Raw genomic sequence first — 26926 nt, forward strand, 5'->3', positions numbered from 1 at the left:
TGGAGAAAGTTCATCGAGCTGACCAATGGCGATTTTCGGTTTCCTGCCCCGCCCCCTTCGCCCCCCCCCCGCCCGCACCCCTTGGTGAAAGTTCTCGGGCTGCCATTGGCTGTGGCTGCGGGTGGATCCGGAACCTGTTTGCCGCGGAACCTTCGGCTAGCGGCTGTAGTTGGGCGGGGCGCGTCTTTGTGGCGTGGTTTCCGGGCGGCTCTCCTCCTGTGCATGCGGCGCTGTGTTCGGAGCTGCAGTCAGCCATGGCCCCGCGGGTGTGGCGTCGGCGGACCTTGGAGCGGTGCCTGAGGGAGGTCGGTAAAGCCACCGACCGCCCGGAATGCTTCCTCACGTAAGTGCTCGGAGCCTGGGCTGTGGTGCAGCTCAGGACTCGCATGGGCGCGGGCTGCGGACCCCCGGCAAGTTCCAGAGTAGGGGGAAGGCAAAGGGAAGGGGAGCTCCCTTTTCCGCAGATTTCAGGTAGTTTACGCTCCCCTAGCCTATCACACTTTTTTAGATGGTTAAGAGCTGTGCAGTGTGGATCTCCCAGTCGTGTGCTGTTGAAATCAAACAAACTGGGTTATTACTGTTTCGAGGCCTCAGTTGCCGCACCGCTCCCCGCCCCCGCCAGACGCACCGGGTGGATTGCTCTTTTTTCCGTGTGCTCCCAGAGCACCCAGTGCTTACTTACTCATCAGACTTAATTGAAAGTATTAACTTGTCGCTTATCTATCTACCCCACGACTTGAGCTTCTCGAGAGTTAAAGCTGTCTTTAGTCTCCCTTCCCAGCACGAGCTCGTGGTATTTTGTTCAAAGACTGTGAAAAGATATAGGAAATTATGGCTCTCAGATTTATATTTGAAACCCGACCTTGAGGCTCACAGAAACTACAGCCATACACTCTAAGCATCGCAGATTTAGTATATCCAAAATGAACTGTTGGTTCTGTTTGCTCCCTGTCCTCTGCCCTCCCTGAGATCCTTTCCCCGTGCTCACCACCTGCCTTCCCTGTCACAGTGAGCAGCACCTCTGTCTTTCCAGTCCTTCAGACACGAAACTAAGCTACTTCCTTGATGTCTTCCTTTTTCTCAATTCTACATCCAGTTATTAGCAAATCCTATCAGTTAGTTCTCCGAACTATACTATCCTGAATTTGATTATTTCTCACCGTATTCACAGCTGTAATCCCAGCGCAGTTCTGCATCCTTTGCCCGGTTGCCTGCATCAGCCTCCTGATCACGCTAATTTCATTCCTTTTCCTCGAAGGCCTTCTTTCCAAAGCATACATTTAAATCATTTTTCTGCTCCTCAAACTCAACTAGTGCGTTTCTGTCTTAGGAAATTTGTTCTTGCTGTTTCTTCTGCCTGGAGTACATGTTTTCACAGTTTTGTAAGACTGTCTCCTTATAAATAGGTATCATCTCAGATGTCACATCCTCAGAGAGGTATTCTCTGACCCCTCTTACCAAAGCAAGTGTTGACTATGGGCTGACTGAATGGAGTGGCCTGTAATCTAGCAGAGTTGAGAATTTAAGGTTAAGATTCACTGTCTATCTTTAGGCAAATACATCTGTCACGGTTTCCCTGTCTAAAATCCAGATAGCAGATTCACAGATACTTGGTTGACACCTTTTATATACTAATGTGGTTCTTTGGCAAGATAATACACTGTTGGGGGCCAGAATCTATACATAAAATTGACATTTCATGTGCAGTAACCTGGATGGACCTAGAGAATATTATGCTTGGTGAAGTCAGTCAGACAGACAGAGGAAGACAAATACTGTGTGTTATCACTTACATGTGGGATCTAAAAAGTAATACAAATGAATTTATATAGCAGAACAGAAACAGACTCACAGATATAGAAAACAAAATGGTAGTTACCAGTTGTGCGGGGGAGCAAGTTAGGGGTGTGGGATTAAGAGATACCAACTACTATGCATAAAATAGATAAGCAACAAGAATATATTGTATAGAAATGGAATTGTCTTGGCCATTATCTTGAAATAACTTTTAATGGAGTATAATCAGTAAAAATACTGAATCACTGAAACTAATATAATATTGTAAATCAGCCATACTTCAGTTTTTTTAAAATTTGATTTTGCCCAAGAGTTGGGCTTTTTATAAAATTCTGAGTGCTGTGAAATTGTTACCTATAATTATAAATCTAATTTAACTCCTCCCTGTCCCCTTAATAGCATTCAAGATGAACTGGCATCAAAGTTTACTTCTTTAACAAAAGTACTTTATGACTTTAATAAAATACTAGAGAATGACAGGAAACGTGGAAGTCCTTTACAAAGACTGATGATAAATAATTTTGATGATGAGCAGATTTGGCAACAACTGGAATTGCAGAATGAACCAATTTTACAGTACTTCCAGAATGCAGTTAGTGAAGCCATTAAAGATGAAGACATCAGTCTTCTCTCAGAGAATGAGGTGCAGGAGTGTGAAGAGGATGCCTCAGAGATGGAGGCCGGTGGCGAGGAGGACCTAGAACAAGATTTGGAAGAGGAGGAAGAGAAAGTGTCAGACCTGAGTGGTGATGATCCTGAAGAGGGTGAGAGAGCTATAAACTCAAGCAAATTGGATCTGAGGAAAAGCGCAGATTTCAGTGATGAGGACTCTGATCTTGACTTTGATATCAGCAAATTGGAACAGCAGAGCAAGGTGCAAAACAAAGTGCCTAGGAAACCAATAGAAAAGTCCATAGTAGATGATAAATTCTTCAAACTCTCTGAAATGGAGAGCTTTTTAGAAAACATAGAAAAGGAAGAGGAACAAAAAGATGATGAAGAGGAGGAGGATATTGATTTTTTTGAAGATGTCGATTCCGATGAAGACGGAGGACTGTTTGGAAGTCAGGATCTTAAGGTAAAGTTTTGGGAGAGGACAGAGCATTCTTTCTGCCTCCTCAAATTAGATGGGGTTCTGTTTCTCCGGAAGAGGTTTAAAATACTTCAAAACTCACCAGGGCTTAAGTGAAATATTTAGATCAGTTGAAAAAAAAAAGACTGGAAAAATTAAACCAAAGCCATTGTTTCCTTATCACAGAACACTTGTTTTGTAGCTTCAGAACCACAGTCACACATGTTAGAGAGATTCAGAATTTTCCCTCAAACATGGATTTTCATCAAACACTAGAAATAAGAGTGAAAGGAAGGCATTTGTATACTTTATTTAGGCAGGGATATTTTGGAAATAATTGTAGTTAGAAGATTTAGAGAGAAGAATATCGTGCTCTATCTAATCAGTCATAAATCAATCTATAGTGCCATTCAGTTTGTCGTGGTCTAATAGTTCTTACGGTTTATGGTAGTGTTTTTAGTTGCCAATTTCCCCTGTACAGTATGCATACACATTTATGCATGATTTAATGTATTTTTCTATCCTTGATTTAAGGTCTTAAAAGTATTTATGTTTTAGTCAGGTAAAAGTTCCAGAAACCTGAAATACAGAGATTTCTTTGATCCAGTTGAAAGTGATGAAGACATAGCAAGTGTCCACGATGATGGTGATGAACTGGTTTCAAGTGAAGAGGAAGAAATTGCTGAAGAAGGAGAAGAAAGCTTTTCTGAGATGTGAGTATTTTGAATCCTTTACACTGTAAGCTGGAGGTACCCCATCCTGTTTGTGTACTCCTGGTTGTCAGCTGTGATTGTCCTAAGAATTGGGATTCTCTAAGATCAGAGAGTAGATTCTCTAAGATCAGAGAACCTCAGGGTAGCCAGAGGAAAGTCTCCAAATTTGAAGGGACGTCAGAGATGATCTAGTGCAGTTAAGCGTCACTGGCACTAGCACGCAAACCCTTCTTACCAGGAGCTCTGATTTGGTTTTTTGTGTCAGTAAAAATACCCTGTTGTTACTTTGATGAGATAAGTTTGTATTATAGATTGATGAAAAATTTGTTTTCTGTATATTGGACACTTTGTTCTGTTTCACCTAAATAATTCCTTCTGTTCTTTAGTAACTGAATGACTATAGAAGTTCTGAATATTTAATTGCATTAAGTCTACAAAAGAAGAACTTTAATTACTAAGTTTGTTTCTTTTTGTTTTTCTAACATAAAGTGGTGTGTTTCCTTTCATAAGTGTTTTGGTCTTACAGGGATGAAGATAATGACCTTGAAGAAAGTGGAGATAGTAAACAACACAAAGAAACCTTGAAAAGAGTGACCTTTGCTTTGCCAGATGATGAGGAAACTGAAGATACAAATGTCTTAAATGTACAGAAAGACTCTGATGAAGTCAAATCCTCTTTTGAAATAAGACAGGAAAAGGTAATAATTAGGAATTTTAAGGGATTTTTTCATATGCTTGACATGACTGTGGAAATCACAGACTACTAACTAATCTACCCTGTTTTGTTTTTTGTGTTTTTTTGGTGGAACACTTAACTGTCCTTAAAAAAAAAACAAAATCTTGCAGCCGCTTTCTGTAGCACCCTGTATAGAGATAACCATGTGGGAAGCAACTAATTTGCAAAAATCCGTGCTGCATTTCCCAAGCTGTGGCTTTCAATCTGGGGCCCGTCTGTAAAACTTGTTTGTTTTCTTTCTCTGTGCTGTCTTTATACCTGGGGCATGTTTTTCCTAACTAGCTGTCCTGTGAGCCTCTCCTGGTAACTGTTTCACCTGCTCTTAAGGATACTGCCTATCTCAGATGGCTTCTGCGAGTTGCCAGGTAGCCAGAATTTTAACTAATACCATCTCAAACACATCTTCCAAAGTCGATAAAAATTATTTCCTTGTGACAATTTCAGACGAACAAAATGTTATTTGAAAATAATAGGTACAGCCTGGCTCCAAATATTTGGCTTTTATCATTTAACTATCTTAAAATTAGATCACACAGTTCGAAGTGAGACTAGGCAAATAACCAAAGATACCAAGGATATCAAAAGAATCATTTTAAAAAGAGAATCTGGGGGGAACTTCCGTGGTAGTCCAGCAGTTAAGACTCCACAGTTCCACTGCAGGGGTTGCGGGTTTGATCCCTGGTTGGGGAACTAAGATCCCACATGCTGCATGGTGCAGCCAAGATAAAAAGAATCTGAGTTAAATACATGATTGTCAGATTGTTCCCAGAAGAAAAAGTCTTAAGAAAAAAAAAAATTGAAAGAAAATATGAACTTTGTTCTTGAGTTAGTGTCCTTCCCTGCCCACACCCCTGCAAAAAAAAAAAAAAAGAGAAGCAGGTTTAGTTTTACTGGGGAATTATATCAAACCATCAAGAAGTAGATAATTTAGTGCTGTTTGATCAGTTCCTACATATAAATAGTAAAGCTTCCAAACTTTTCTTGTGAAGCTACTGTAACATGAATACCCAAACCTGACAAAAGTAACATTAAAACACACACAGTCTCGCTTATGAATATTGATGCAAAAATCCAAAATAGCTCAATGAGAGAATAATGCTACCACAAGCAAGTGGGCCTCATCCTCTTGATTCAGGATTAGGAAGTCTATTAATTTAATACTTGTTATAATAGGTTAAGGAGAAAAGCCATATGGTCACCTCCGTATATGTCAAAAATGACATTTAATAAAATTCAATATCCATTCCTAATTTTTCTTTTAACTTCTAGTGAAATACAAACACATCTAGCCAAAAGGTGCCATCATGCTTAATGGTAGAATTCTAGAAACATCCCTTTAAAATCAAGAATAAGACTATTCCCACTACCACTATTACTATTTCCACTGTTACTTAAGATTCTTGTAGAAGTGTTATTTAGCCAGGACAGCTACAAAAGAAAATGATAAGAGGTGAGAAAAACTGAAGTGAAAGTACTGATATTTGCAGAGATTACTAGAAAAACCAAGCAGATGAATTGAAAAGCTATTAGGAAAAATAATTCAGTAAGGTATCTGAAAAGGCTGGCATTTTGTACACTGTGAAGTCATTATAGATGCCGCCTTTTCAGAAGTAAGACATAATTTGGATTGTGGGTGTGGAGTCAGGAGGGTCAGGCTCCATCAAATATTGATGTTGTAATAAAAAATTACTTAGTCTTGGAATGCTCTAATAATTAAAATTGATAGTGGCTTGTGAATAAATAGGTCGTTTGACTAGAACAGAGCCCAGAAATATACCCAAATGCTGCTGGGAGAAGTAAGTAAATTATAAACATGGCATTCCAAATCAGTGGGGGAAAGAGGTCATCCACCTCTCCTCATCCCACCTCAGGGGACAGGAATAGGAGGTCACTACTGGCATCATTAAAAGATGGCAAGGACAAAACAGAATTGTGTTCAGGAACAGTACATTTCTTGCTCTCCCACTATTAAAAATATTAGTTGCTTTTACTCAACTGTAAGTCTAGTTTTCTTCCCTAAACACGTAGTAACTCTTTTTGTCTCTTAGATGAATGAAAAAATTGCATCTTTGGAAAAACAGTTGTTGGAAAAGAAACCTTGGCAACTTCAAGGGGAAGTGACAGCACAGAAGCGGCCTGAGAACAGCCTCCTAGAAGAGACCTTGCACTTTGACCACTCCATCCGTATGGGTGCGTGTGGCCACCGGGCTCCTGCAACTGTTCGTGTCTGTGCCTTTTCTATGGTTCTCATAGATTTGGAGTAATATTTCTTTTCCCCAAACTTTTTATTTTAAAAACTTGTAAACATATAGAAACGTTGAAAAAATAGTACAGTGGACATATGTATGCCATTCAGCTGGATTCAACAGTTGTTAAGTTTTGGCTATATTTGACTTTCTCCCCCCATTTATGTGTGTGACTGGGTGTGTGCACTTTTCTTCCCGAGTCATTTGAAAGTAAGTAGCCAATATCATGACACTTTAGTCCTGAGTACTTTTATTTTTTTCTAAGAACTAAGACATTCCCCTGTACAGCCACAATACCATTAATCCACCCAAGAATTACTAATATCCTAGCGATGCCTAGTGTATAGTCCATAATCAGTCCTGCTAGTGATCTGCTTACAGTGCCTGCTGTCATTGTCCAGTGATTAAATTGTGATTCCAGCCAGAACCCTGATTACCTCATTGAATTCTTTCTTGTGCCCATTAAGTCAAAATGAATTTCTGTTTTATTTAGTGCTAGAGAATGGAAAAGAGGGGGCAAGTCCCCAGGTGCATGGGTTAAAAGTGCTAGCATTTGCTACCGTATGTATTTTGTAGTTTTGTGGTTCTCAAATTGCAGGGAGCATCAGAAAGGCTAGTTAAAACACACAGAGGTATCCCTTTTTCTTCCTCACTTTCTGATTTAGGAGGTGTGGGGTGGGCCCAAGAATTCGCATTTCTAACACGTTCCCAGATGGGGGTGATGCTGCGGTTCAAGGACCACCCATTTCGAACCACTGCTTAGTTTCTATATACCTAATGAGTACATGTCCTGTTTCCTTTAGCACCTGTAATCACAGAGGAAACCACTGTTCAACTAGAAGATATCATTAAGCAGAGGATAAAAGATCAGGTCAGTAAGAATGAAATTTAACTTAATTCAAAATTCACTGAAATGTTTAGAAATATGTAAGAATATTTTGGGAGTAGGAATAACACTTTATTTTCATAGAATATTTGTTCTATCAGTTCTTCATTTAAAAGCCCTAAGTCTACACCAGAAGTGTCCTTGCCCTTTGTTGTGTGAGGCACTGCCGTCACACAACAAAGACAGGTGTCGTGCTTGAGGAGAATGGGGTGACCACAGAGTTTTTGTTTAAAACTTGATCTTATTTTGTAAACTTAGAGTAAAACTTGGGTACATGACATGTGCACCAAGAGATGGCTTTTTTTTTTTTTTTTTTACTATTTATTTATTTATTTGGCTGCATTGGGTCTTAGTTGTGGCATGCAGGATCTAGTTCCCTAAACAGGGATCGAACCCGGGCCCCCTGCATTGGGAGCGAGGAGTCTTAACCACTGGACCACGAGGGAAGTCCCGAGATAGCTTTATAACGTGTTTGTTTGTTTAAAATAGGAAGGGTTTGAAGGATGGGTACTGTATGCAGAAAATCTTTAAAGTTGAAATGAAGCAAACTCTTGTCTTAACTGTTGAGCAAACCACGATGAGGAATTGTGGAGTTCAAGTTGGTAACCAGGAGAGAGACGTATTTAAAACAAAAAAGGGTACTTGAGTGATGCCCTTTCTGCATAATACTTACTGTGACTTGAGTAGTCATTTCAAATGGTGAAAATGACTTCCTTTTTGCTGCAGTTTGCTTTTGCTTACTCTGGAAAGATAATATTCCAGCGGAGGATTCTTTTTTTTTTTTTAATTAATTTATTTATTTTTGGCTGCGTTGGGTCTTTGTTGCAGCGCACGGGCTTCTCACTGTGGTGGCTTCTCTTGTTGCGGAGCACAGGCTCTAGGCGTGCGGGCTTCAGTACTTGTGGCGCACGGGCTTAGTTGCTCTGTGGCATGTGGGTTCTTCCCAGACCAGGGATCGAACCCATGTCCCCAGCATTGGCAGGCGGATTCTTTTTTTTATTATTTATTTTATTTTATTATTTATTTATTTATTTTTGGCTGTGTTGGGTCTTCGCTGCTGCACGCGGATTTTCTCTGGTTGCGGCCAGCTGGGGCTACTCTTCATTGCGGTGGCTTCTCTTGTTGTGGAGCACAGGCTCTAAGCCCGCGGGCTTCAGTAGTTTGGGCACATGGGCTCAGTAGTTGTGGCTTGCGGGCTTTAGAGTGTGGGCTCAGTAGTTGTGGCACGTGGGCTTAGTTGATCCGCAGCATGTGGGATCTTCCCTGACCAGGGGATAAACCTGTGTCCTGGCAGGCGGATTCTTAACCACTGCACCACCAGGGAAGTCCCTCCAGAGGAAGATTCTTAAGGGAGCCTAGAAAGAAGTTACAGATTTTATCTGTCAATTTGTGTTCTGTGTGTCTTTCATATTTTAGGCTTGGGATGATGTTGTACGTAAAGAAAAACCTAAAGAGGATGCATATGAGTATAAAAAGCGTTTAACACTGGACCATGAGAAGAGTAAGTTGAGCCTTGCTGAAATTTATGAACAGGAGTACATCAAACTCAACCAGGTAAGGACACTGGTAAGGCGAAGCCGTTGTCATTCAGGGAGGAGGTGGAGAACCACCTCTGCAGGTTCTACCTGCTCGTCGAAATGTGTGAAATACCGAAGTCTTGAACTTTGGGATCACCTTGTTTAGTATGAGACAGAGCATGCTAGGAATAGAGGGGCTGCAGTGTTCCCACTGAGTGTCAGGGGCAGAGGGGATTTGTTTTGCAGTTACTCATTGGTCACCTGATACTTTCACAGCTAATTATTAACTTTCCAGCAATTATGCTACAATTTAAAAACCATTTCTCATTTGTACTTTAGAAGTTGTTGATAAATTTTATAAGATTATTTGTGAATTCCTTCATGTATTTAGGTCTGGTGAGTTTTTGGTTGTTGTTTCTTTTTACTTAGAGTGTTAAAAAAATACTTTTAGTTAAATAGGACAAAGTCATATTTCCAAAAATGTTGTATTCCCAATATAACAAATTGAATTATTCCTTCACATTTGATTTGCTGGGAATGTGGTCAGTATGTGCCTGGGGATGAAGTGGCATTTTTATCCTGCAAGAGCATTTAAGATTCCATCCAGATTTTGTTAATTAATGCCACTTAGGCAGCAACAGCAGATAGGGCCCTAATGCCACTGTGAAGCTGAAGAACTGGAAGGATTTGGATTAAAATTTTTCCCGGCTGCCTTGCCACCCAAGGTGGTAGTTGAAGGGAGATGTGTACAACCTCAGTCAGTGCTTAGTGAAAATCCAGCTACTATGAGGAGATTCAGTAAGTACAGAAAGTATTTGGTAACCATGAGAGGTAAAAATGAAATTATGTAGCTCGTATCAGGTCTTTAAATGTTAATTTTATTTCTGTCTTGGACATCAGCAGCCAGTTCACAAGTTTTTGAGTGTGGACTCAATTTAGGCTAATCCTAGCCTCATTCATTCCATTAAGAGTTAGTCTGGCAGGGAGGGATGATCTGAATTTCCTGAAGTTTGGCAGCTGCCCTGGAGGAAATAAGCAGAGTGCTGACAAACAGCATGTGAATGAACCTTAACCCTTAGATCTGTGTGTGTCAGCAAGATGCTGGATGTCAGATGCATTGTTTCACAGATATAACCTGGGATGAGGGCAAAGGACGTGGTTAGGATTTTAAAACGTGTTAAGTTTAAGGAGTAAAAAGCAGTAGTATGTGCTTGGACATGGCTGGAAGGGGGCACTGACAGACACTGGACACACAGACCTGGGTGTGTCTCTGGCATTAGGGCAACCAGGGTAAAGAGCCAGTTGCTTCCCAGTGATGAGTGGTAGTGGTGATAGTGGTTTTTCATGGGTTCATCAATAAGTAACCAAACAAAAACTTTTGGCCTCTTAGAATAGCATTTGGGGCATGGGGAAAGAGAAGTGTGAAATTTACCTTTTCTTAGTGGAATGAAAACTGCTGTCAATTTTTTCCAATGTGATTTAATCAGAAAAATCTTTAACAAATTACATATACGTTTGTCCCTGCAATCCAAATGAATATTTGGATAATTTTACAACATCTTCATTAACTCCTTAGTTTTGTTTTTTGCTTTGTTTCTTGTTTTTAATTGAGTTGAGATTCACATAACAAATTAACCATTTTAAAGAGAGCGGTTCAGGGGCATTCATGGTGTCGTGCAACCACTACCTGTATCTAATTCAAAAACATTTTCGTCACCCCTCCCCTGACAGCCACCAATCTGCATTCATTCTCTGTGGATTTACTTACTCTAGATATTTCATGTAAATGGAGTCATACAACCTGTGACCTTTTGTGTCTGATGCCTTTTATTTAGCTTAATGTTTCAGGATTGTGACATGTCTGTAATTTGTCCCCTTTTTTATAACTGAATAGTATTCTGTTGTGTGTGTACCACGATTTACTGATCCCGTCACCGGTTGATGAGCATTTGGGCTGTTTCTGCCTTTCGTGAATAATACAGCTATGGACATGTGTGTCCATGTACTTGTTTGAGTACCTGCTTTAATTCCCTTGGGCATATACCTAAAAGTGGAATTGCTGCTCCTATGGTGATTCTCTGTTTAACTTTTGGAGGCACTGCCAGACTCATTTCCGCTGTGCCTGCGCCATCTTACGTTCCCACCAGCACTGCCTAAGGGTTCCGGTCCTTCCACAACCTGGCCGATACTTTTTATTTTCTGTTTTGTTTCTTTTTAAATAGCCATCCTAGTGGGAGTAGTTTAGTTACTGACAGAAGTAAACATCAAGGGAACTAAATCGTACGTTCTAAATGTTAGTGGTATAGTTGCGACAGCTTCTCAAGTGCACGTCATGTTTCTTCTTGGGTGGGTGCTAGCGCCGCCCTGGTATTGGTGACTTCGATCTTGCCTTGGAATGTTTCTTTGGAGCTGAAGCCTGGTGACGAGAAACTGGTGATACCCTTATCGGCCTTGAGTGTTTTGTCCTGTGATGCCTGTGACGCTGCTTAGTCTGATAATGTTGGACTTATTTCCTAAGCAAAAAACAGCAGAGGAAGAAAATCCAGAGCACGTAGAAATTCAGAAGATGATGGATTCCCTCTTCTTAAAATTGGATGCCCTCTCCAACTTCCATTTCATCCCCAAGCCGGTAAGTGTGCTCACATCTCAGTGAACAGAGCAGATGTGATTGTAATTCCTCTTTGAGCTTTTGTGAGACTTGTGCTTCATTTGGTTTCAGGATACAAACCTGCAGGAATTCCCCATATATTACAGGCAGGGCCTCCCATGAGGAAGGCTCGTGTCTGGTCCCATGACAGTCCTGGTTCCGCCCTGCTGGTCCCTGCCAGACCCTTGACCTTAGCCACAGGGTCTCCTCAGTTCCCACCCTTCTTCCTTGTCTGGTCTCTGGTTGCTTGTATGATGGTCTTGGGAACGTGTGTGGTGTCTGTACCTGGCGTTTATTGAGCACCTGCCACCTGTCAGATTAGGTCTGTCATGTCCACTAACTCCTAACCCACAGAACCTGAGGCAGATTCTACTCCTTCCACTTTGCAGATGAGGACAGCAAGGCTTCGGGGCGGGAGGTGAGCCCTAACTCCTGGGCCCTTGCTCTCCCCACTGCGTGCTGTTCCCCCTCTGCCTCTGCGACTCCCGCCCGGACAGCTCAGCGCCCATCTGCTCCGCAGCTCCGTCCTGCTCACCGACTTCTGTGAGCCTGCAGAGCGTGCTGCACCAGCCTCCTGGTACTTGCTCACCTGGTGCCCCCAGGGGTCACTTGTGTCGTCTGGAAGTGGGATGTCGAGCGTCAAGGGCTAGTCCAGAGTCAGACCCGAGTCTGTCTGCCCCTCCGTGGCTTCGTGATGTAGGCAAATTGCCTAACGTTCTGTCTGTACAGAGGAGGTGGTAACCTCCGAGGTCCTTTACGATCCTTTGATGGTCTGGTAACTTTTCCTGTGTGAGTATTTGGTCATCACCTGCTTCTTTGTTTTTGTTTAATCTTGGTGTCCTTTACCTGATGGTACGTTTTTGGTGGTGGGGCCCATCTTGAGAGTCTCAGAGTGCTTGGTCTGACCGTGCATAGTGAGCAGGTGAAGAGAGGAGAGGGATGTCTCCACCTTCTCAGCCAGCAGGTCCTGCTGTGGAAAGGTCTTACTCATGTGGAGAATGCGATCCCTTCCCTGTTTACAAGGCCCCGCGGGACGTGACTCCTTCCCATCCCTCTGTTCCCCGTGGTTTGCTCCCCGGCCACCCTGGTCCCCTTCCTTCTCTCCGGGTTCTTCCATCTGTAGGGTCTCAGGTTTGACACCTCCTCTTCCCGCATCTGTCTCTGCCCTTCTCCCTCATAGCCCCATGGCACAGGTGCGCTCATTGGTGGATGGTTCATTGCTCACTACTCGTCTTCAAGCCCCACAGTTGTGTGTGGGGTTTTTTGTGTTTTTTTTTTTCCGGTACGCGGGCCTCTCACCGTTGTGGCCTCTCCCGTTGAGGAGCACAGGCTCCGGACGCGCAGGCTCAGCGGCCGTGGCTCACGGGCCCAGCCACTCCGCGGCATGTGGGATCTTCCCGGACTGGGGCACGAACCCATGTCCCCTGCATCGGTAGGTGGACTCTCAACCACTGCGCCACCAGGGAAGCCCACAGTTGTGTTTTTTTTTTTGCGGCTGTGTTTGTCACACCAGCCTGGAGCCAGCTATGGGGCAGTCCTCAGACATCCCTTGGAATCTTGGGCCACAGTATAAAAGCCTTTCTTATTTTTCCCTTGTCAAAAGTGTCGTTTCTGGTCTAGCTTCCCCTTGATACTGCTTTTCTCGTATTCAGGTTGGTGTTTCACCAGGCATCAGTTTCTGTCATTTTCGGGCTTGTCTCCATTTTCTCTGTATTTCTCTTTAAATTGTAGAATGGAATACAGTGCCCCTAATAAATAAATGAACAGTGGTCCAGGGGAAGAGATGATTTCTTTCACACTCTGACATTCTTCTCTTATTTAGAGTCCAGGACCCTGTCGTCTTCAGGGCTTGTTTTTGTTCCTTATGAAGGATCCTGGGGTGCATATCTGCCTAGTCAACTGGAATGTGGGCAGGACTGTGATAGGAAATGAGCTTGTGAGGTGGACAGCACTGTATTTTGGGACAGAGCCCTGTCTCCCGGGGCTCAGTCTCGTGTTCGCTCAGGACACCTACTCTTTCCCACTTCATCCTTTACTCCACTGCGGACCCCGTTGTCCCTGCGTCAAGATGGGCAGGACTAGTGTACAGAGCAGCAGTGTAAGTCTTCCATGACCATTGCCCTTTTACTACCGTGAGTGGGATGCAACCATTGTAATTTCTGAATCCCTTGGGCAGTTCTTTCAAGAATAAAAAAAAAAACTAAAGGACAAACAAATGGCCCTTCAGTTAGTGTTGCATTCTTTCCTCCTGTTTTTATAATTTGTAGGTTGTGTTTATTTCAGTACTGTCTTCATTTTCCAAAACAACTTAGTATCATTTCATATTTCTCTTTATAACATCTGTTTTTAGTTGCTGGAACATGTTGTTCCAATAAGCACCTTTCCTTGCAGCGTTTTCCATGTATTTCTTATAGTGAGCTTTTTTCCTATACCCGCAGGCAAAGGTAACACTTACAGACACCAATAGATTCTGTTAAACGGTGGATAGGATTGTTTGAGAATATACACCTACATGGCAGGTGGAAATGATTTACTAACAGATGAAAGAAAGTGTGTTTGAATATGGCAGACAGGTCCTGAAAAAGTATAGAAATAATCTCCATGAAGTATTGTATGTATTATATACTTCAGTAGGTTCACAATTTAAATATTTTATGTGAGGACCACTTCTGACTTCCTGTTAAGTGTGTTGTCTCTTTTCTAGCCTGTTCCAGAGATTAAAGTTGTGTCGAATCTGCCAGCCGTCACTATGGAGGAGGTCGCCCCAGTGAGTGTCAGCGATGCAGCCCTGCTGGCCCCAGAGGAAGTCAAGGTGAGAAGCCAGTGTTGAAGCTTTAAATCTCTGTCTATAAGTTGGTCGTTTCTAGTCAGATCTCCATTTAAGCTCGTTTTCCTTGAGCTTGTAGTCTTTATTCTAACATAGCTCAGCAGTTTCCAAGTATAATCAAATTAATAATATAGAATATTCAAATACAAGTCTTCTGTAATCAGGTATTATTGTGAGATACAGATTGAGAAATATTGTAAAAACTAATTGTAAATATCTGACATCAGTATATTGTTACAATTCAGTTTGAATATTAGAAGTTTGAGGTTGTTAGCTTAGGTGTTAGGTTTAAAACAAACTGCGTATGTTTAGCAACGCTTTGATATTAATCAGCATTTCCCCCTTTGTGTTGTATCCATGTAATGCTTATCAGTAATAGCATTTGGATCTTGGGAGGAGTTGGACATACCACATGCAGGCTGTCCCTGCCTTGTGAGCATGGGAGCTCTCGCCTTGCACAGTAATGGTGGCTTCTGCCGGGGCCTCGGCCTCCTGGCGCCTGGCAACACGGCCCTCCTTTTTTGTGCTCATTTGCTTTGCTCCACCCACACTCACCCCTTCAGAGCTTCTGCCACCTCTGCTAGGCTGGGCTGGCAGCAGAAGAGAAAAGGGAGGAAATGGACCCTCACCAGCTAGGTTTCCTGCCGTCAGCCCCCCATGGCTGCCAGCAGCTCAGAGCTGGGCTGCTGCGGGCAGGTGACTGCAGCCCCAGCTGGGGTCTCCGTGCTTCTCCAGGAGGGACAGCCTGACACCCCTGCTCTCCAGGCTGCCTTTGTGAAGGAGTGTTGGGACTGAACTGTCGCCGTCAGAGAACGCATCCTGGGTCTGAGAGAGCTGAGTGACCAGAGCCCTTCAGAGTGTAGGCAGGGATGCTCTGCTTCTCGCTTGGCCATCGGTGTACAGCCCATCAGCCACATTCCATAGAGTTGCTTCTCTTCTAATTTCCTGAGTTGTTTGTTTAGATTAATTGAGTGTGTTTGTGGTTGTTTTTCAATAGGAGAAAAATAAAGCTGGAGATACAAAAACAGCTGCTGAGAAAACAGCTACAGACAAGAAACGAGAAAGGAGGAAAAAGAAATATCGAAAGCATTTGAAAATAAAGGAGAAAGAAAAGCGGAGAAGACTTCTTGAAAAGAGCAACCCAGACCGAGCAGGGAAATACACCAAAGCAGTAGCTTCCGAGAAGTTAAAACAGCTAACCAAGACAGGCAAAGCTTCACTGTTAAAGGTGAGGATGGGGCAGGAAAGCTGCTGGAGGGGGAAGGGGGAGCGGATGGCAAGCTTTAGGTGATCCGGGTGGCAGAGTAACCGAGCCAGCCACCACTGCCCACCTGCGGAGGGGAGGGGACGGGACGGGAGAGGCCGTGGGGACTGGCCGGGTTTCTAATGCAGGGTCCTCACAGTCACCTGACATTGTGAGACCATTGTTGCAGCGTAAAATGTATATAATGTCTCTGCACTAACTGATGTAAGTTTTCATAATCTTGTCTAGTTCTTTTTCATATTTATACTTTGATGCCCTGTTCTAATAATCATTTGGTTTTTTTCATCTTTAAGCACATCTTACAATGTGAACTTGTATTTTTTTAATTGCAGGATGAAGGTAAAGACAAAGCCTTAAAATCATCACAAGCATTCTTTTCTAAATTACAAGATCAAGTAAAAATGCAAATAAATGATGCAAAGAGAACAGAGAAGAAAAAGGAGAAAAAACAGTATATTTCTGTTCATAAATTAAAACTGTAATAGATTTTGCATATAATGTAAATAGTAACATGTAAGCTTATATTCTGTCATTGTTCTGTTTTGTAATAAAATTTTTGAGAACTTTTCTTTGCATGGATGGCAGATGTTTGAGAAGAGCAAGCCTTCATCTGGGTATGTGGCGGGACCTCTCTTCCCAGACCCTCCCCACGGTGTGCCCAGCCGGTGAGGGGGCGGGCCTGCATGCTGGGAACCCCATCACAGCCAGCTGTCCACAGCAGAGGTCCTCACGTGTCTTCAAGAGGCCTTGATTTTCTTCTCCCACTGCCCTGTCATCCTTTCACAGAACAGTGGGATTTCCATGCGTGTGCCTTACATTCTTCCCCTTAGGAAGTGATCTCATGTCATGTGAGCAGAGGCTCGCGGAGGCCGGGGAGTCTTGTCCCCGTCAGATGCAGGAGGATGGGGGTGATTTGGCCGTGAGAGGAGGTGAGCTTGCTGGGAGGACAGACTGGCGGTCCTTGGAGCCTTCCACGACCACTGGGTGCTCCCTGTCTCAGCCTCCCACCCAGGGAAGACCACCTTTTGTCTGATAGGGTCTCATGTTATGCTTTTTTAAAAATTTTATTTTATTATTTTATTTTATTTATTGTTTCTGGCTGCGTTGGGTCTTTGTTGCTGCGCACAGGCTTTTTCTCTGGTTGTCGTGAGCGGGGGCTACTCTTTGTTGCGGTGCACAGGCTTCTCGTGGCTTCTCTTGTTGCGGAGCACGGGCTCTAGGCGCACAGGCTTCAGTAGTTGTGGCACGTGGGCTCAGTAGTTGTGGCTCACGGGCTCAGTAGTTGTGGCTCATGGGCTCTAGAGTGCAGGCTCAGTAGTTGTGGCACACGGGCTTAGTTGCTCCGCGGCATGTGGGATCTTCCCGGACCAGGGATCGTACCCGTGTCCCCTGCACTGGCAGGCGGGTTCTCAACCACTGCACCACCAGGGAAGCCCTCACATTATGCTTTTGGTAGAAATGCCTTAAGCCTTATGTGGGTAGAGGATGAGAACAAAGCTGAAGCTGAAGCAATAGCGAAGGGACAGTCACGGTCGTCAGGAGCCTGGAGGTTTGTGATCTGCGGTCCTGCTGACAAAGAAGCTGGCCCCTCAGGGTGCCCCAGTCAGTACTGAACTGTCATTTGTTTCAGGTCTTATTCAGGACACAGTTCTCTCCCCTCCTGTGCCTTTGTCTTCTAAACAAAACAGTTGGAGTAACCACCTGGTCTCCCTCTAGCCTTAGTGAAAGTGTCAGGATTTTTAGTGGTGATTGGAGTGGCCCTAGGAGTTGCTATTTTCTTCCTAATAACAGTTTGGGGACTTCCCTGGTGGTCCAGCGGCTAAGACTCCGCGCTCCCTACAGGAGACCCGGGTTTGATCCCAGTCAGGGAACTAGATCCCACATGCTGCAGCCGAAGATCCCGCGTGCCACAACTAAGACCCGATGCAGCCATATAAATAAGTAAATATTTAAACAAAACAAAACGAAAAACAGTTTTCCAATTCCCACTCATGGCTAGCTTAGTTCTCTTTCCCTTGGTTATTATTTTTTTAACTTATTGGAATATAGTTCATTTACAGTGTTGTGTTAGTTTCAGATGTACAGCAAAGTGCTTCAGTTACATATATGTGTATATATGTATGTTCTTTTTTTACACTCTCTTCCATTATAGGTTATTATAAAATACTGGGTAGGGTTCCCTGTGCTATAGAGTAGGTCCTTGTTAGTTATCTGTCTTATATATAGCAGTGTGTATATTATTTATATATAGCAGTGTGTGTATTTTAACCCCAAACTCGTAACGATTATTTGTTTCCTGATAATCTGTCAGGATCAGGAGGTTCGATCCTGGAGCGATGATTCATTTTTATCTGTCCAAGTTTGCTACTTGCAGAGTAAAGTCACTTATCTCCACATTTTCCCCCCACATCTGGGTGAGATATAGCAATCCATTTGCTTCTTTAATATCACATTTGATATAAAGATTATATTCATTCTAAATATTCGATTTGTGCCAGCCACTATTGTAGGTACCAGGGTTATAACTGAACGAAACAGATAACAGTTCCTAACTTTATGAAGTGTGTATTCTGGTAGAATATTTACATACATTTCATTTTCTATATAAATTAGAAGCACAATAGAACGTCTGTGAAATCACCTTTTACCTAAAAACAAAACAATACACTATCTGCTTCACTCATCTGTGTAATGAGGTAAAAATTACCACAGTTCTGAATTCCACCTTTATCATTCCTTTGCATTTTACCATATAGTCACATATCCATAGTCAATGCATTGTTTCATTTTCCTAATATGTGAATTTTACGAAAATAGAACATTATATCGATGGGTTGCTTTTTCTCTGTTGACATCCCTCAAATTTATCCATAATCCCATTCATTCATTTTCACTGCTGCCTAGTATTGTATGAACATACTACAGTTTTATTTAACCATTCTCTTGAAGACATTTGTTTCCAGTTTTACACTATTATGAATAATCCCGTTTGAACATCACAGTGCTAAGTGTAGGCTCTAGCCTCTAAGGTACTTTAGAATTGCTGGCTAGGAAGTCCAAAAGATAACGTGGCATTGTTTCTCAAAGTCGTACACATTTGCACTTAATCATATCTTTGTCAGCACTTGGGGGGAATTAAAATTTTTTTTTGCTATTCTGGTAGGTATAATACGATGAATCTGTGTGGTTTTAATTTATGTTTCTCTACTAATGGGATTGAGCATTTTGTTATGTGTTTATTTTCTGTATCGTTTTTAATTAGCTTTTTTTCTTTTTTTAATGAATTTTTTTGGCTGCGTTGGGTCTTCGTTGCTGTGTGCGGGCTTTCTAGTTGCGGCAAGCAGGGGCTACTCTTCGTTGCGGTGTGTGGGCTTCTCATTGCCGTAGCTTCTCTTGTTGTGGAGCACGGGCTCTAGGAGTGCGGGCTTCAGTAGTTACGACTTGCAGGCTCAGTAGTTGTGGCTTGCGGGCTCTAGAGCACAGGCTCAGTAGTTGTGGCGCACAGGCTTAGCTGCTCCGCAGCATGTGGGATCTTCCCGGACCTGGGCTCAAACCCATGTCCCCTGCATTGTCAGGCAGATTCTTAACCACTGTGCCACCAGGGAGGTCCCTTAATTAGCTTTTAATTTTGATATTTTAAAGTTCCAGGAAAATTCCAATAAATTTAGCCCCATTGGCTTTATTATTCTTTCTTTTTCTGAACAGTTTGAGAGTAAGTTGAAGACATCATGGACCTTTACCTCTAAATACATCATTATGTATTTCCTAAGAATAAGAATAATCACTTATATATAACCACAGTATAATCACCAAAGTCAGGAAATTTAACATTGACACAGTCCATATTCAAATTTGTCAGTTGTCCCAATAACATCCTTTATAGTGCTTTTCCCCAGTGCAGGGTCATTCCAAGGTCACTCGTATTTAGTTGTTACATCTCTAGCTTCTAGTAATCTGGAACAGTTTCTGAGGCTTTGTCTTTCCTAACTGTAACATTTTTCAAGTATACGGGCCAGTTATTTTATAGAATGTCCCTTAAAATTGGATTTGTCTGTTTTCTGATGATTAGATCCAGGTTAGCATGTTTGGCAAGAAAACCATAGCAGTGATGTGTCTGTAGTATCTCATCAACAGAGGTTTGATATCCATTTGTCCCAGTGAAGCTGGTGAGGAAAATGATTAGTTTGTTAAAGTGATGTCAGGCTTTCCCACTATAAAGTTATCTTTTCTTTTTAATAATTAGTAATTTATGGTGGAGATACTGTAAATACCCTGCTCCTCACCAAACTTGCACTCACAAATTTGAGTGTCCACTGATGATTTTCTAACTCCCATCATTTCTTCTGTATCTATTGACATTCTACTGCAAGGAAGAGCTTTCCCTTCTCATTTATTTATATCAGTATAGACTCAGGTTTCTATATTATTTAATGTTTATAATCCTTTCTTATCACTTTTGATGTTCCAATTGTCCCTGACTTTACAGTGGAAGGCCCTTCAAGGTGATTCCTGGGTCATGATAGGTCCCCATCATTCTTTGAGCACTTCCTTCCTTTGTGGTGCTACAAAACATCCCAGGCTTTATCCTGTACTTTTCCTGGATTTGGCCATTTTTCCAAGGAACCCTGGCTCCTTAGTGGAGAATGGTATTTTGAAACAAAAGGTCTAGGTGCTAGGTAGGCTCACTGCTACCGTTGCTACTAGGTCCAATTAAAAGAGCTGGGAAACTGTGTGTGTGTGTGTGTGTGTGTGTGTGTGTGTGTGTGTGTGTGTGATGTACTTCATGCATGGGTTCATATCAATACCTCCAATTCTAATCCAGTACCACAGCGCATTATATTCTAGTTTCATTCTTTCCGTACTTGTAACACCTTTTCCAACAGTAAGAAATCTTACTCCCATTGTCTTCAGTATATTTATTCATTTGCTTCTAGATGATATAAGAAGCAGTTTCAGAATTATTAAACTTATACCACTGGGAAAAGGAAAAAATATGTGCTGTACAGGTACACATAGAGCTCTGTATTTCAATGAGTCCAGAGCTTTGATAGTTCTGTTCAGGTATTCTATATCCTTACTTACTTTTCGGGGGGAAGGGGGGTCTAATTCTACCAATTAGAGAAAGATATTAAAATCTCTATGATGTGCATTTGTCTATTCCTTTGATGTGTCAGTTTTTGCTTCCTGTATTTGGAAGCCCTGTTATTAGAAACAACAATTTATGATTTTTATGTCTTCCTCATGACTGACCCTTTTAACTTTATAAAATGATCTCTTTCTCTGGTAATATACTCCCTGTCTTTTTTTTTCCCCCGAGAACATGGCTTCTTCAGCAGCTTTTTCAAATGGTGGCAGTTTTCTGTTTTGTTTTTCCCCCAGTCTTCATCTGGCCTGGAGGTGGATGGATTAGATGCCCTTGCTGCTCATTGCCCCTTCCAGACCACACTCTCTCTCTGCCTCCCTACACACCTCCACTCCTGTCTTTGGTATTCTCTTTTCTTTTATTCTGTTCTATTTTGTTTTTTTATTGAAGTATAGTTGATTTCCAATGCTGTGCCAATCTCTGCTGTACAGCAAAGTGACCCAGTTATACACATATAGACATTCTTTTTTTATATGCTTTTCTATTATGGTTTATCACAGGATATTGACTATAGTTCCCTGTGCTATAGAGTAGGACCTTGTTATTTATCCATCCTATATATAGTAGTTTGTATCTGCTAATCGCACATCCCCAGTCCTTCCCTCCCCCACCCATCTCCCACTAGGCAACCACAAGTCTGTTCTCTATATCTGTGGGTCTGTTTCTGTTTCTTAGATAAGTTCATTTGTGCCACATTTTAGATTCTACATATAAGTGATATCATACAGTATTTGTCTTCCTGACTTAACTTCACTTAGTATGATAATCTCTAGACCCATCCATGTTGCTGCAAATGGCATTATTTCATTCTTTTTTATGGCTGAGTAGTATTCCATTGTATATATGTACCACATCTTCTTTATCCATTCATCCGATGATGGGCACTTAGGTTGTTTCCATATCTTGGCTGTTGTGAATGTTGGAGTGCATGTATCTTTTCAAATTATGGTTTTCTCTGGATATACACCTAGGAGTGGGATTGCTGGATCATATGGTAATTCTAGTTTTTCATTTTTTATAAATTTATTTATTTATTTTTGGCTGCGTTGGGTCCTCGTTGCTGCGCATGGGCTTTCTTTAGTTGCGTCGAGCGGGGGCTACTCTTCGTTGTGGTGCATGGGCTTCTCATTGCAGTGGCTTCTCTTGTTGCAGAGCATGGGCTCTAGGCGTGTGGGCTTCAGTAGCTGTGGCACGTGAGCTCAGTAGTTGTGGCTCGCAGGCTCTAGAGCTCAGGCTTAGTAGTTGTGGCACACAGGCTTAGTTGCTCTGTGGCATGTGAGATCTTCCTGGACTAGGGCTTGAACCCATGTCCCCTGCATTGGCAGGCAGATTCTTAACCACTGCACCACCAGGGAAGTTCCAATATTTAGTTTGTTTTTTGTTTTGGGGCGTTTGTTTTTTGATTTTTTTTTGGCTGCCCCATGCAGCTTATGGGATTTTTGACCATGCTGCGGGGCATGCAGGATCTTAGTTCCCAGACCAGGGATCAAACCCGGGCCCCCTGCAGTGGAAATGCGGAGTCCTAACCACTGGACCACCAAGGAATTCCCATAACTCTAGTTTTTTAAGGAACCTCCACACTGTTTTCCATAATGGTTACACCAACTTACATTCCCACCAACAGTGTAGGAGGGTTCCCTTCTCTCCACACCCTCTCCAACAATTTGTTAAATAACAATACTCTTAACCCCACTTCCCCCTTTAGTTCTGCCCAACCTGTCTGTTCTCCTTCACTGCTAAACCTCTTGAAAGAGTCATCTATACTTTCTGTTGTTGGAGAGGAAAAACTTTTCCTCTACCCTCTTAGGTTGAGTCCCTGGGGACCTGTGAATTAAACTGACAAAAGACAGATTAACAGGAGAAATTATTCATATACATATTGTAGTTTACAAGAGAAACAGTTGGGTAAGTGGTTAAAGTTAGAGATTTATATACCTAATTTAGCAGGGAAAAGAAAGGGGGTAGAAATGGCTGTTAGGGAAAAGCAAATGGGTTTCTAGAAGAGAAAATGAGAGATAAGGAAGTCTATGATGGGCTTCCCTGGTGGCACAGTGGTTGAGAGTCCGCCTGCCGATGCAGGGGACACGGGTTCGTGCCCCGGTCCGGGAAGATCCCTCATGCCGCGGAGTGGCTAGGCCTGTGAGCCACGGCCACTGAGCCTGCACATCCGGAGCCTGTGCTCCGCAACGGGAGAGGCCACAACAGTGAGAGGCCCGCGTACCGCAAAAAAAACCCCAAAGCAACAAACAAACAAACAAACAAAATAATCTTCACACAAACTCCAGGGTACTGAATGGGTCCCCACGTTGTCTCCAATTCCTGTCTCCCCATTCTTTCTTGAATCCTCTGCAATCACCATTCCACAGCTTTGGCTTCTGTCAGGTAACAGTGCCATCCACACTGCTGGATCTATGGCTGCTTGCAGACCTCATCTCACTTTCCTTCTAGCTGCATCCGACACCCCCTGATCCTCAGCACATACCACACACCTGTTTTCTGGATGCAGCTCAGACTCCTTTGCTGCCTCATCCTCACCTTCCCTCCTGTTCTTATCAGAGTGTTCAGCCTTCTGACCTTTCAGTTCTCTATCCACAGTCATTCCTTGGTGCTGTATATTAATACCATATAGACCCTGATGACTCCCCAATTTATATTTCCTGGCCTGATTTAGTTAATAAATTTAAGTATCTTTTAGCCACAAGACTGTCTAACTGGCATTTCAAACTTACATGTGGCTATGGTCTGAATGTTTGTGTTCTCCCCTTCCCCAAATTTATATGTTGAAATCCTACTGCCCATTGGGATTGTGTGAGGAGATGGAGCCTTTGGGAGCTGCTTAGGCCATGAGTCTGGGGCCCTCATGAATGGGATTAGTGTCCTTAGAGACCCCCAGAGCTCCCTAGCTCCTTCTACTACACCATGTCAGGACATGGTGAGAAGTCTGGGATCCAGAAGAGGGCCTTTACCCAGCCATGCTGGTACCCTGTCTCAGACTTCTAGCCTCCAGAACTGTGGCACATAAAATTCCATTGTTTATAAGCCACTCAGTCTGTGGTATTTTGTCATGGCAGCCTGAATGGACAAAGACACACATCTAAAACTGAACTCTAAACCTTTCCCCTTCATCCTCCCAGGTGATAGGCCAAAGACCTAAGAGCAGTCCTTGAATTTTCTCATACCTTACATTCTCTACCATGAGCAAATTCTGTTGGTTATACCTTCTAAATGTATCCAGAATCTGACTTCATTTTTTTTATTTTTTATTGAAGTATAGTTGATATACAATGTTGTGTTAGTTTCAGGTGAACAGCAAAGTGATTCAGTTATACATATATATATATTTTTTTCAGATTCTTTTCCCTTATAGATTATTACAAAATATTGAATATAGTTCCCTGTGCTGTACAGTAGGTCCTTGTTGGTTATCTATTTTGTATACAGTAGTGTGTATCTGTTAATCCCAAACTCCTAATTTATCCCTCTCCCTCTTTCCCCTTTGGTAACCATAAGTTTGTTTTCTATGTCTGTGAGTCTGTTCTGTTTTGTATATAAGTTCATTTATATAATTTTTTTTTTTAGATTCCACATACAAGTGATATCCTGCGATACTTGTCTTTCTCTGTCTGGCTTACTTCACTTAGTGTGATCATCTCTAGGTCCACCCATGTTGCTGCAAATGTCATTAATTCATTCTTCTTCATGGCTGAGTAATACTCCTAACTACTTTTTATCAGCTAACCCCAGGCACCACCGTCCTTGGATTACTCCATTCGCCTTTTGTTTTCCCTGCCTCCCCTACCCCAACCATATGTTGCTAAACACACTCAAAGCAGATGGTAAAATCCATATAATGATGTACAAGGCCTTACATCAGGTGTCAGCAAACTACAGCCAGAGACCAAATCTGGTCAGCTGACTCTATTTGTAAATAAAGTTTTATTGGCACACAGCCACACTCTTTTGTTATGTACTGTTTATGGCTGCTTTCACACTGCAGACTTTGACCAGAGACCCTATGGCTGGCAGAGCCTAAAATATTGACTACCTGGCCCTTTACAGAAAAAAGTTCACTACCATTGCCCTACAAGACCTGTCCTCTGCTATCTCTCTTCCTTCACTTCTGCTCCAGTCTTCCTGGCCTTCTGGGTGTCCTTAGACTTGCTAGGCGAGCTTCTACCTTGGGGCACCCTCTCTGTTACACTCCCTGAGGTTGTTTCTTCTGACTACAACTCTCTTCTCTGGAACATCCACTGCCTTCCCTCCTTCAAGTCTGCTCAGATGATACTTTCTCAGTGAGGCCTTTCCTTACCGCTCTTTCAAACTGTAATGCCCCTCCCTCCCCCCCCCCCCCAACGATGTTTCTGCTTGATTTCTCTTCAAAGCACCGTCGATGAAAACATTAATCAGTCGATCTAAAAAAGAAATAGAAAATTTTATCTGAGCCAAATTGAGGATTATAACCCGGGAATAGCCCCTCAGAAAGCTCCGAGAACTGTTCTGCCTGTTAGAGCTCAAGGCACAGTTATATAAGTTTTTGAGACACAGGGCTGTACCTTAAATGACGTATTACTGACAGTGTACACAATCTAGATCTATACCAAGTGAGTAGTGGTCATGGGTCATTGTGGCCCCTTACAAGATTAAGAAGGAAGGTTTTCTCCTAAGGAGTTGTGACCCTTGATGAGATTAAAAAGGAATGTTATCTCCTAAGGAGGTCTGATGAATGCAGATGCAGAAGACACAATACTAATGCAGAGGCCCAAATGGGCAAAGGAAACATTTATGTTTAAATTTTTCTCATCTTGCCATAAAATAGGAATTTTATTTAATCAGTACTCGCCTTTTAAACTCTCTACATAATTTACGTATATTTTGTTTTTTCTCTATCTTCCTCCATCAGAATGTATTCTCCATGAAGGCAGGATTTCCCCCCCAGTCCTCATTCTGTTCACGGCCATATTTTCAGAGCCAAGGACATTACCTGGCACGAGGGAGGCACTCAATACATATTTGTCGATGAATTCCCTGTTCACGTCCATTTTCTCTTTGGTTTGCTCATTTATTCATGCATTCATTTGGCACATATTTATGGACTAATCACACAGTGCTGGCCGCTGCTGCAGGCGGTGGTAAAGGACCATAGACAGGCGCCCCGCGCTCAGGAAGCTTCCATCCGGGTCACGGTCAGGGGGTGCTGGAACCAGCTGACATCAGCACTCAAGCGCTGACTGATAAACTTTCAGTAATTTTGCCGTTGTTAAACATAGCCCTTATTTTATTTATTTATTTTTGCGGTACGCGGGCCCCTCACTGCTGTGGCCTCTCCCGTCGCGGAGCACAGGCTCCGGACGCGCAGGCTCAGCGGCCATGGCTCACGGGCCCAGCCGCTCCACGGTATGTGGGATCTTCCCGGACCGGGGCACTAACGCGCGTCCCCTGCATCGGCAGGCGGACTCTCAACCACTGCGCCACCAGGGAAGCCCCATGGCCCTTATTTTAAATTATGTAACCTGGCTATATTAAACTATATTAACACAAAGAAAACTACATTTTAATGTAAGAATTATCCAAACTCACCACTCCCTAATTACCTGACTACATTTTATCATTCTTTTATTATTTTTTAATTGAAGTATAGTTGATTTACAATGTTTCAGGTGTACAGCAAAGTGATTTTATATGTATATATATATATAAGTATGTATAAAAGTATATATACACTTTTTCAGATTCTTTCCCATTATAGGTTATTTCAAGATAATATTGAATATAGTTCCCTCTGCTACACAGTAGGTCCTTGTTCTTGATCTGTTTCTTTGCTCTTGAGGTTATGGGCATCTATTGCAAAGGAAACATTTATGTTTAAATTTATTGCTTCAGGCGGCGAACGGCATCTCCTCCGGGAACCCCAGCACGCGCTTTCCGGCTAAGTCGAGCCCACGCCTGTATCTCTTCCCAGGAGGCCGGTTTCCTCGGACTCCAAATGCACCCCGACCAGCAACCTGCCCACCTTCCCGGCGGCCCGCCTCCCCCAGGTGCGGAGGGTAGGAGGGGCAGAGTCTCGGTTGACCTCCACCG

General features: G+C 42.7%; 1 protein-coding gene across 2 annotated transcripts; it reads left to right on the plus strand.

The window, feature by feature from the left end:
- The first annotated feature begins 199 nt into the window (after window positions 1-199).
- On the plus strand, window positions 200-26860 carry MPHOSPH10 (M-phase phosphoprotein 10). Of its 2 annotated transcripts, XM_032624445.1 has the most exons (12): window positions 200-343; window positions 2197-2875; window positions 3428-3582; window positions 4109-4280; window positions 6367-6508; window positions 7368-7435; window positions 8867-9004; window positions 11486-11596; window positions 14319-14426; window positions 15439-15669; window positions 16038-16044; window positions 26729-26860. In XM_032624445.1, exons 1-12 carry the CDS (start codon window positions 255-257, stop codon window positions 26776-26778), a joined length of 1950 nt encoding a protein of 649 aa, XP_032480336.1. In that variant the 5' UTR covers window positions 200-254; the 3' UTR covers window positions 26779-26860. The 2 variants fall into 2 exon arrangements, with proteins under 2 accessions (XP_032480336.1, XP_032480335.1); XM_032624444.1 differs by lacking the exon at window positions 26729-26860 and having other exon boundaries at window positions 16038-16278.
- The last annotated feature ends 66 nt before the right edge of the window (window positions 26861-26926 follow it).

The sequence above is a fragment of the Phocoena sinus genome, chromosome 2 (assembly GCF_008692025.1).
Source record: "Phocoena sinus isolate mPhoSin1 chromosome 2, mPhoSin1.pri, whole genome shotgun sequence".
NCBI lineage: Eukaryota > Metazoa > Chordata > Mammalia > Artiodactyla > Phocoenidae > Phocoena > Phocoena sinus.

What these genes read in the sequence shown, in the direction of transcription:
- MPHOSPH10 (XM_032624444.1), top strand. Translation starts at nt 255, where the DNA reads ATGGCCCCGCGGGTGTGGCGTCGGCGGACCTTGGAGCGGTGCCTGAGG. An exon ending in TGACCACTCCATCCGTATGG is followed by an intron (nt 6,509 to 7,367) that starts GTGCGTGTGGCC and finishes TGTTTCCTTTAG; the next exon opens with CACCTGTAATCACAGAGGAA. An exon ending in TGGCCCCAGAGGAAGTCAAG is followed by an intron (nt 14,427 to 15,438) that starts GTGAGAAGCCAG and finishes GTTTTTCAATAG; the next exon opens with GAGAAAAATAAAGCTGGAGA.